Source organism: Hydractinia symbiolongicarpus, chromosome 5, assembly GCF_029227915.1.
Source record: "Hydractinia symbiolongicarpus strain clone_291-10 chromosome 5, HSymV2.1, whole genome shotgun sequence".
Classification (NCBI taxonomy): domain Eukaryota; kingdom Metazoa; phylum Cnidaria; class Hydrozoa; order Anthoathecata; family Hydractiniidae; genus Hydractinia; species Hydractinia symbiolongicarpus.
The window spans coordinates 7,322,399-7,334,478 of NC_079879.1; the positions used below are offsets into that span (position 1 = coordinate 7,322,399).

Genomic DNA, 12,080 nt, shown 5'->3' on the forward strand with positions numbered 1-12,080 from the left:
AAAAGCAATTTTCCCGTTTCTTTCAATTCTTTAAAAATATTAACAGATCATCATTATAATATTGTCGTTTTAAGACTGATTTCAACCTTGCTCCCAGATAGATAGATAGATAGATAGATTTGCATATTTTACATGGCTAGCCTCACAAATATCGAGGGGTATACCCTGTCTATTATTTCCAGGAGGGGCCATGGCGTAGATGGAGAGTCCTAGAGTATTTAATGCTCATTTTGAGCTACGCAGACCCAACTAAAGCCCGCGCTCTACTAGACAACTCCCGGCAACATCCAACGGCCCACACAGTGTGCCATTTTCCCAATTTCCCTCACATGGCTTGGGTTAACCCGGGGCTATGGTAACATTCACTCGCCCATGTTGAATCGCCGTCAAGAGGAATCGAACCCCGGTCTCCCGCACAGAGTACGAGAGCTATAACCACTAATCTACGGCGCCAGGACATTTGTCTTTTTGATAGCGGTCGCTCCGTAAAAACAGCTTAAAGGCCAAGAGACCCTGGGGACGAGGATGACTTTGAGCTCGTATCCAGATCTCTTTGCAGTTTATCTTAAGCAGGTCTAAGGACAGTACAGAGTGACCAATCGAAAAGTTTATAAGAATGTATAAATAATATTCACAAAACTACCCAACCTCGTCTCGGACAGTAAAGAACCGATATAAGAAATTAGATACATTTTGTTTACTACCTTTAATTCAATTTACAGTTAGTATATAACCGAGAATTTTGATTAGCTAGCTAGCTATTGCGACAATTGAAATAACTAGTCGTTAGCCCGTGGAAAAATCCACGGGTTCGCCCGTCCTTCTTATACCGCATTGCGTGCGTCTCGCTACCTGCGCAGCTAAGCTACCATTTTGCGTGACAGACAGACGGACGGACAGAATAAAATCACTCTTAGAATCAACCATACGAATTTAGTGTAGGTGTGTGTGACCAATGTCGGCGATAGAAAACAGCAAGAAGCAGGATAATGCTGCTAGGAATACGAATGAAAACTTTCTACTTCAGGCAGCTAGCTAAATCTTCTCAGGTCGTACCAGCGATACTTCTGCAAAACAAGAATTTATAAATTATGGTTACATTATTTGAGATATCTTTAAAAGAAATTTTAGGGACTTTAACAATGACTACGCTTCTGGATCTTCCTGTTTAATACCATAATGCTGGTCCGCTTGACCTAGCTATCGTATTCTCGAAATGAGTGCAAAGTATACTTGGCTATGGTTAAGCCGAAAGATAAACTACAGTGTATTGATAGCTAAAAATCTTAAAATAAATACATTGAAAGATTTGTACGTATCTTTAACTATAAAACAAAATATCCATTTATGAAATAAATTTCACAACACCAGATAAACGGTGTCATTTCATCGGTTGTAAATTTGAATCATTTGTTTTCAAGTTGAAAATTTAACAATAACTTATTCGGATTAATTCTGGCACAGCAGAAAAACTTTTTCCCCGCGTATTAATTTTAGCGTATGGCAATGTGAATGTATTTTCCGCGTATTAATTTTCGCGTATAGCAATGTGAATGTATTTTTCGCGTATTAATTTTAGCGTATAGCAATAATTTCCAAGCTGAATATCACAATACAATAACGAACTCTTTTGTGCGAATGCGCAAAAATTAAAACGTGCAAAGGTTAGTACGAATAGGGTATTTCTGTTCTGTTTTGTGAAACATTTTTTTTTTATTCCACACAAATAAAAGTCAGAAATTGCGGTCACATCGACCTAAAAAAACACCGTGGACTGGTGCTCCGTGGCTAAACGGACTACGATATAAACTTGCTCTCTTTAATATCGTATTAGTTAAACAAACAATAGACATTCTATACATTTGGTTAGCACTGAATTCCTTAAAAAATTCAGTTCAGTGAGACATCGCCAATAAGTAGAAGCGATGGATTTGTTTGCGTTGATTAGGTCGGCCTTTCAACCATTACCTGCACACAACGGAAGATACCGTGCCCACACTTTACGAATACTACTAGTCTAGAAAGAACTGTTTTATTCACTACATGAAGGAAGACGGAATATAACAGAAGTAACTGTTTAAACGATTTAAACTCATCTTTCTCTTCATAATTGTGACTCTCTCGTTTATTGAAGAAACGGGTTTTTTGTCAATATCTTTCCTATAATCAGATTAGTAGCCTAGTTAACTTACTTTCTTCGAGAATATCAAATTCAGTTTCTCTCAAACGAAAGCTTAGATTCAAACAAATGTCAGCGAATCCCTAAATTTCAAATCAACCTTTACCAAACCCTGAATCAACCCAATAAAAGCAAAGTCGGCGTGGTCACATCGTACCCTCTTAAATAAAACAAGAATTAATTATATTTGTTGGGGTAAAACAAAGGATGTTCCGGTGTTAACGACGTGAGCAAAGAACAATAGAATTAACCATTAAAAAAACGCGGCAGTATTCTGAACCCAGCGTGATTAAATATTCCTTAAATATTCCAATTTCCTAGTGGAAAAGAAAAAATATGCTGGGTCTCCTACCTATCAGGCTAGCCAAGCTGGGTCTCCTCAGGCTAGCGAACTATTGATACACCTAGTGCCACCAACCTCATCCCAAGGGTTATTTGCCTTTTTGACATCAAGGCGGGAGGCAAAAAAAATCTTGTTTAGCCGTCAAGTAAGCGCCAGCAGCCCTTAGGCAACAAACCCTGGGGACGAGGATGCTAGTGCCGCACGTTGGCTGTAGCATCAAAAGTAAACTGTGTTTGGGTTTTAATGCAGTAACATGGTTGATCAAATCAATAAAAAATGCGTGTTTTGAAGGAATATTTCAGCACTATGAACCCCTTTACAAACACATTACAAAATTGCAAATACTACAGTTTTAAAAAAACTATTTCTCTTCCCGCCAAAAAAAAAAGCCTAACGTTTTATTTCGCAACGGAACAAGAAAGAGCGGGTTGTATGAGACGACGTGCTCCATAAAAGCTCGTTTTCATTGGGCTGCATTTTCGCGCTATAGCGAAAGATTAAATGAATGGAAGCGACGATGTGAAAGAAAACAAGAAGCCCTGGGGGCTCTAAGAATTTCCGCGCACTACCAAAATATTTGATGAAAACCTGCTAATTCGTTGTGTTATTGTGCCAAACATTCGAAGGGGTTTGGTGCATGAACTCATGAAGATAAAGCACACCAGTGACATTATATCTTACAACAAACGCAAACAAAACGAAACGTGTCATAATAAACTCACATTTTAAAAGAAATTGCTAACAAAAAATACAGCCTATCATTCATGGTTGAAAGTCTTGCGATTGAAACGTTTATGGTCTTAAACGGCATTAGTTGACAAAAAATCAAAATTTTGATGTCACCATTATGTTCAGCATACTTTTTTTGTTAACTGTGCCAAATTTTGTCGAAATCAAATACCAATTTTGGCCAGAAGCGTCAATACTAGACTTCCCAGTAGTTAAGGAGCTTGGGTACGAAGTGTACATCTGTGACGGACCAACGTGAAATCCCAGGGTCGATTTTTTCTCAAAAAATGCTCCGAAAGAAAAAAACGACGGTTTTAAAGAATTTCCTACGCCTTCGGGCGCGGAAATTCAATTAAAACAAATATGGCTATTTTAAACTGCAAAAATTAGAAAATGTGAAACTGACAAAGAAAGCGCAGGAAAAACAAAATTTAAAAAAATATTATATTATGATACAATATAATTAAAGAAAATACTTATAATCACTTCATCCGCCTCTTTGATTCACGGTAGAGGATTCGGAGTATCGTATGTACAAAAGGAGGCAGTGTGGGTTACGGGATAACCTAAAAAGCAAGACTTTCATCAGATGCACGAAACCTTTTTTAGGTAGTGTATTCCACATTTTCATTTTAGCGAGGATCGTAAATTAGCCAATTAAAACGTTTTATTTGATTTAGTTTAATTAGATTTATCACAAATCTTCTCAACTGCTCTCACAAAATTTGTGCCTAAAATCGGTGACAAATTCTTTAGAAATCCACTTTCCGGAGTAGGCGATGCAAAAACACATTTTGCGTCTCACACAGTTGATGTGCCAATATAAAATCCACCAGGAATAGCCATAGTAAGGTAATTCCCCTTAACGCACAACGGTGATTGGTTGTCTGTTGCCAAGACAACGTCGCAGTTCCCAATGTTACTAAAGGCAATAAAGGGCTCCCGTTAGGAGACAACCAAGTTTCTCTTCATATGTTAAGGTGGCGTTTTTCACAAAGGCATTTAGTCAGGACCATATCCAAGGTGCAATAGTAGATTTGTTTTGTTTTATTCACATTTTCGTTCACCTTTTTTCCTACGTCCAGAATTTTTCTTCTGTTACCAACATCAAATGGTTGTAACGTTTGATTCCCAAAGGAAACATATGTTCATCAATACATAGGGGAACTGCGTAGTTTGTTGACAAATTTGCGTAGATCAATGGGATATGAAAGTTCCCTGATTTTCTTCCTATATTCAGGATACGACGCTCCGGTAGTTTCAAGAATACAACTTGTCAGCACAAGAAGAGCACTATAAACGGTGACGTTTGTTTCCTTACAACAACTTATAAAACTTTTCCTCAGTTCTTCATCCACAGTAAATGGATAAAAATCATGACGGTTATTGTCTTCCAGACATACATCAGATGTATGTAAGATAATCCAAAGTCAACTGCAGATTTTATGAACCAGTTTACAGGTTGCTGGGAAACTGGCAGAGTCATGTTCATAAAGATATCTTCCATTGATTTAACACAAGGTATAGGGCATGGCAACAAATCAATTTGCGAATGGTTTAAATGTGCATTACAGATGGCAGTGAATTGATTCGCAATGATGTCAAAACCACCCCTACCATCTATAACTGCATGACTGCATGTGAAAACCAGAACGTATTTATGTTGTTCGTCTTTAGACGCTACTTCCAACCATACAGCTTTTCACACTAACCCATTAAAACAATTTTCAAGTTCTTCGTTTATATAAGGAACCCAGTCATTTATTTCGTTTATTCTTTCAAATCGAAGCGGAAACAACGATTCGGGTGATTCTTTAATTGTCTCGAAGAATAAGTCCTGGTTTTCATCGACTTTTACTTTAGATTTCAGTAAATCATGACGACTGATAAGGTAAACTTTCTTTAACTATGTCTTGTGTTACTGGTTGGTTTGAATTAAAAATTGTCACATTGATGAAACTGTTTAAAGAAGGAGAGCAGTTACTTCCAAGCTCTCCATAAGTTTCTGGAAGGGAGAGATATCTCCGCTCTCCTGTATATTGCGTCGATACTGAAGGATTTACCATATTTTAGAATCAATTATTTAAGTCTAAAAACATATAAATTGTGTCCAAAACGAACATGAATGGCAAATTAAATATAACAGAAGTTCTAAAAAGAATTAGTAAAGTAGAGATTTGTGGATTAAACTTTGCGGTTCAGAACTTTGGCATATGAGAAAAGTGAGACCCGATACCCTATGTGATACCCGAGACCCGAGACCCTGATACCGATACCCGAGACCCGAGACCCAATACCCTGACACCGATACCCGAGACCCGATACCCTGATTATTTTTTTTTATTAATTTTTTTCGGCGATGTTTTATTTCAACAAAAATCTAATTTTTTCTCATTATTTTCTTGTTTTTTCAACCTAACATATCAGAGATGATATGTTAAGTTTATTCGAAGCAAGACGTACGTTCGATCGAATGAATAATTAATGAGGAAGTCCAGATTAAGCATGTGAAAGTGTCTGTTCGATGGATTGAATGGGAAAGGAAAAAGCAAAGAGTGAAGTTCGTGTGTTTAGTGAAGTAATAGTAATTTTAAAACGCGTTTTTATTATATTTTACATTCAATTACAACTACAATGGAATCAAGGTATGTTCTTTTTAAATATAAATTGTTTTTCGAGTAACAGAGGCTATGTAATCTCACCCAACAGTTACATTTTGAAAAAAGTGAACTTGATGGAAGCGAGAATTCAGAAAGTAAAAGGAGATGGTTTTTGTGCACTATATGCAGTGTTGGGTGCTATGAAGCAAAAAGAATTTAGCGCGATACCTTCGTTGGATGGTCTCATTGAAATGACAAGATATGAACTCTTAAGCAATTTAGATTATTACGGAGTGTTTACTGCCGATGACACTGATATTATCGAAGAATTTGATGAATACGTAAAGATGAGAAATTATAATCAGAGTATAGTTGATTTAATCTTACACGCTATTAGCAATAGCATGCATTTAACTATAAAAATATTTTTACAACAAGAAAAAGAATACGTGTTGTACGATCTCAACAATATTGCGCCCAACAGAACAACATCGTATAACGAAGTAGACGTGTTGAAAGTTGGCGAACACTATGATATTTTGACATTGGGTGAGCATCATTTATTTCCGTGTATAATTCTTAGTTTAATACAGACAAGTTTTAATTTGAATATTATTTTTTTTATTAGGCACCCATGGCATCTGTGTGGATTTCATTAATCTTGATTCTGACGATGAAATTTCAGACGCAATGTCCGGTATGTCTATTTATCATATACTTTAGTTTTTCTCGCATTTTGATTGAATAATCTACACAAAATATTTTTTCTTTTTCTACCGAGTGCATTTTTCACTTACTTTTTTATTTCTAACGTGCAGAAAGCTTATATTATTTATGTGTCTAAGTGATGATTCAGCATAATTTCTCTAGGCATTAAAAGAGAAAGTGATGATAGAGAATGGATCCGGGTTGGAAAAGTGGGGAAAAGAAGTAAGTTAATTTTTTCGATAGCTTTTCATGGTGAAACAACGTTGGTAAAACGGTAAAATATTATCATTCATAAAGTAAAAAATTTATCATTTTTCACTTTTTTATGGTTTAGAGCAGCGGGTAGATAACAAACATGATACGCAAAGAAAAGTTGTAATAATAGGTAAATAATTTTATTTCCATTTTTCAAACTTGAAGACAAACTTGATATTCTGGATCCTTGGGTATGGAGCTAGTAGAGTTCAACGTTATAATTGATGATAATTACATAATATTATAGATACAAGTAGTGATAGTGAAGATAACATTTTATCGAAGAATCCATTCGAATGCAACTTTCCAACAGGTTAGGAGGTTTAACATTTTTAACCATATTTTGGTGTGTCTGTTCAATGATTTTTACGTGTCATTAATTATTCGAATTAGATAACGCGGGTTTAAATGAAGAAGAAAGTATCTGTGATGAAACAGCTTCCGATAGTTTCATATGATGGATGAGAGTGATGGTAATGAAAGTGATGTGGATATCATACCAGACGGTAAGAAATCAGACGACCTCTCTTTGGTGCACCTGATGGCTTAATGAACCTTTTCAACAGGATAGCCAATAATAAAAAAAATTATGTTATAGGTATATCGTATTACAATAACGACTTGACGCTACCAATTCTTAAATCTGGAAGCTCTGGGTCATGCGAAACAAAATGGATAGCAGATATGATCATTCGTCAGGACTTTCCTACCGGAAATATTGCTTCTGCAACACCCGTTTATGTTCAACATAATGTTGAATTTGTTGTCGACACAACTAAGCTTGGAGATTGGAGGGATGTGAAAGTCGATCTCATTCCTGACATGAAGAGGAAGGCTACAAAGAAATTTTACTATGTCACTGATATTGATGGTGAATTGAGATCTGCAGATCAGTTCAAGTCGCACGAGTACAAAGTCACGAGATTTGTTTATTCACATGGACAAACTGGTGATTTTCATAAAGTCATCATCACTGTAACCGAAGGAAATGGTGGAATGAACCTGTTCGTGTACATAAAATACTACTTTGATAGCCACGAACATGCAATAGATATGAAAAAAGAAGGAAAAAATAACCGCAAAACATTGCACTCAACAAGAAAACAATTGCTAGAAACACGTAGCAATATTAACAAAAAGGGTAAAAATACTTTCCATAAAGTCAGTGATAACATTGGTGGGTTTAAAAATGCACGAACTGTGGCTGAAATACCTAATAACTATAGACAATCATACGATTTCAGTAAAAAAACTGATGGTCTACACAGTAAAAATGAACTAGTTGAGTTGCTGGACTTATGCCAGGGTCAACTTGGCACAAGTAACGCTTTTTTGAGAGATATAAGAACTGCACCTGAGCAAACACTGTTTATGGCCACTGATACTCAGTTAAATGACCTTGAGCGTTTTTGCATTAACAGTGAACCGCCAAGTATTTTAGATGTGGATGCTACTTTCAATATTTGTGATTATCACGTAACAATCACCACTTACAAGCATCTGTTACTTGTAAAAAGTAACATTGAAGAACATCCAGTTATGATTGGACCTACCATTATACATTCTCACAAAACCTTTGATTCATATTACACACTTCCGAGTAATATCGTCAGATTTAAGCCTAATGCTGTCAATTTGAAATCGTTTGGAACCGATGAAGAAACAAACATCCATCGAGCATTTACAACAACCTTCCAAAAAGCCGATCATCTGTTATGCTCCATACATGTCAAAGACAATATAGTCAAACAAGCAAAAAAATTTGGTATGGAAAAAAACGAAATTTTGTGGGATTTATTTGGCAAGATCAGTGGTGAAACAAAAATAAAGGGTTTAGTGGACTGTGAAACAGAAGAGGAGTTTGAAGAAATGTATGAAAAGATATCAGAAAAATGGAAAGTTAAACCAAATGGGCCAAAATTCATAGAATATTTTGAAAATTTCAAAAAAAATTCAATGAAAGAAAAAATGCTGTCGAGTGTTAGAATCAAGTGTGGCCTTGGTAATCCACCAGAACCATATACACAAAATGCGAATGAGTCAATCAACTCAATGATAAAACGGAGCAAAGAAAGTGGAAAACTAACGTTGAAACAAACAGTGAAATTGATGCAAGATGAGGTAAAGAAGCAAGAAGAGAAAGTCAAACTTGCTTTAATTGGGAAAGGTGGGCTATTTGATATTTTATTTCTAAAAACTTTATTGCAATCGTAATACTAAGATGAAATTATATGCTTACTCTGATTCAAAGAACTCTTAACTTGTGTTTTTTTTCTATATTCGACGAAAATTCGCCAAACATTTTCGTCTGGGACTTAAGTTTAATTATTTTTCCTGTGTCTCCATAGGGGATTGGAAACTGGCAAAGGGATACCAGCAGTTCTTTATAATTGAGAGCAAATTTTACAACATGATCCCGACCCAAAGGAAAGCTGAAATCGATAAGTTCAATACATTCTTGCCCGATGCTGAAAAGCAAGATACACCAAGAAAATCTGATATAATTCAGAAAAAGAAAATTACTTCTTCTCAAACTCAAAATTCACATGGAAAAGACGTCGAGATTGTGAAAACGTTAAATTGGATTCCAGAGTCGATAGTTGAAGAAATAATGAAAGATGCCAGATTGTTAGCTGGTAACGATGAAGATGTCATCAAAGGATTTGGCGATACATATTATGTTAAAAATGCTAAAAACGAAAAACAACCATTCACAGTTAGAATAAACAAGAAAAAAAACATTTTAACTTGCTGTGAAATTTGCTATCGGTTTAAAGGTTTCGGAATATGTGCGCATACTGTCTGCATAGCATTCAAGTTGAATGTGGTCGAACCTTTTTTAAAGCAATGCGAAAAAAAGACAACTAATGTCAGAAGCCTAGTAGACTTTTCCAAAGAGAAAAACGCGGGCAAAAAGAAAACGAAGGCAACTCAGAGAAGAAAAGAGCCAGCTAACGTTAAAAAGGTTCCAATCACAAATTTAATCAATCCACAAGCTTCTGCACAAACGAGAACACCATCAACGCAACCTATCCACCTACAGCAACAGTTAATAAACCAGCACCACCTGTACCAACAGATAATGGTTATGTCTTGTTCCTACTCAACTACACCCACAAAAATGTATCAACTTGCTATGGTTGTGGAGGAAAATTTCAGTCAAATATTCCATCAGACAATATAGAAAATTTAATCGTGGTTTCGAAAACTAAAAGGAGTTATTTCGACCCTACAACGAAAAAACAAACATTCTCTAATGAATTTAAAAACGTCTATTATCACTTTAATTATTCATGTTTGATCAGACAAAATAATTTTTTTGATGCTAGTTTCATTGTAGTTCCTGGTGATATAAAACCATTGTTGAGCCAGCAACATATTCGCATATTACGTGCAACAAATATTTCCGTATAATGAAGAAATATATACATATCAAAATGTGTTTTTATTATCGTTCATATTCAAATAAGAAATTAAAAAAATAATAAAAAAAAATCAGGGTATCGGGTCTCGGGTATCGGTATCAGGGTATTGGGTCTCGGGTCTCGGGTCTCGGGTATCGGTGTCAGGGTATCGGGTCTCGGGTCTCGGGTCTCGGGTATCACATAGGGTATCGGGTCTCACTTTTCTCATATGCCTCAGAACTTTTAGTTAGAATTTGATTCAGTTCAGCGAAACTAAGGGGCTGTTTATATGGAGGCGGGCTGACTCGGTTGACCGGACTGGCTCGGCTGAGCGGGATCTCGCTGCTATTAAGAAACACATGAAAAAATAAAAATGTGTTTATATGATAACCGAGCCAGCCCGCGTTTCCGAGATCTCGCCTGTTTGTACCGAGATCTCGGTCAGGCGGGATAGAAAAATTAACAGGGAATATCTCACTGGTTTCCAAACTCGCGAAAAGTTTCTTCAATGGAGAGGTATCTGCATTCTCCCGTAAATTGTGTTGATGTTGAAGCATCTACCATACTATCGAATTAACTATGTAAGTCTAAATATATTGTATATGTCTTATAGAAAACATACAGTTGAGTCCCGCTTTCGCTAACTGTCAATGGAGCGGACAAAAATTTTGAGATAGCACGATCTTTAAGAAAACAAGATAACACTAAGAAAAATTCTAATTTTTGGGACAAATTGCAGTACGAGTCGGGAAAAATAACGATGTCAAAAGATAGCTAAAGCATGACATGGTAAATTAATCAATTAATACAAATAACATAAAGTATGGCAGATTGAAAATATTTAAAAATTGGAAAACTGAAATAGCATTCCAGCGCAAATAAAAATATTCATGATGGGCTTGTTTCTATGGGTGGCATTTTCTACAAAGTGTGAGATAACAACAGGACTTCATCGCTAGGGACTAAAAATAAGTGCGCGGTAGCGGAGTTCGAGATAGTGGGACAAATTTTAGTTAGAAAAGGTTGTAAAAAACACTTCATTTTAAAGGGAAAATCTTTTTGTTCAACGGTTTTTAAGCCGGTAGAACTTTAAAATGTCCCTGTTTTTACTACCAAGACTAGTGAAGCACGAAAGGATACCAGTCTAGTGTAGCGGTAGGTAAATTATTAGTTTTTGAGTGTTGACAACAGAATTACCCTGTTGGACCAGGTACAAAAGCCTATTATTTTTACAAGTAAATCATTCTAAATTTAACTCCGAAACAAATTTTTGCAATTTTGCAAAAATATTTTCGCGCAAATTTAATTTCGCGAATGTTTTGATCTTAAGCGTTAAATAATTTTTAAGAGTATTCAATTACACATAAAATTCATTTCTGGCAGTCTATATAAACCCTCTTTTTCCGCTGTCAAATATTTCTTGAAAAATATTTGCAGGAATTTAATTTCGTGGACAGCGGATTTTTTCAAATTTCCAGAGAGGGTTTAGTTTCGCAAACTGTGGCAAAAACCGCAAAAATTCGCATGCCGCAAAAATTTGCTTCTGAACGACACAATATTCCATGTTGAGCGAAATAATCGAAAATTCTGATTGGCTGGCGAAACTTTCCGCTGTTTAGAAAGTGGAAATCAACTCTACGTTTGAAAATTTCAACCAGTCACTTAATTGAAATCGAATCGAAATATTTTATCCCGGGGAGTTCAGCCTTAAGATAAAAAGGAAACCTATCGGTTTGTACGCACGATCTGATTCTACAATATAAGCTACATGGTCACACAAATTTCCAATGCAAGAAAATGAGAAAACCTTGTCATAAACTGAATAATAATACGTAATATTCAAAACAAATTTTCATATTATA

At 35.8% G+C, this 12,080-nt stretch overlaps 1 protein-coding gene across 1 annotated transcript; it reads left to right on the top strand.

Annotated features, from left to right (window-relative positions):
- The first annotated feature begins 6,214 nt into the window (after positions 1-6,214).
- LOC130644494 (uncharacterized) lies at positions 6,215-7,426 on the top strand. Its single transcript, XM_057450129.1, has 7 exons — positions 6,215-6,400; positions 6,480-6,548; positions 6,722-6,781; positions 6,894-6,944; positions 7,062-7,127; positions 7,208-7,320; positions 7,413-7,426. Exons 1-6 carry the CDS (start codon positions 6,256-6,258, stop codon positions 7,270-7,272), a joined length of 456 nt encoding a protein of 151 aa, XP_057306112.1. The 5' UTR covers positions 6,215-6,255; the 3' UTR covers positions 7,273-7,320; positions 7,413-7,426.
- Positions 7,427-12,080: the final 4,654 nt, after the last annotated feature.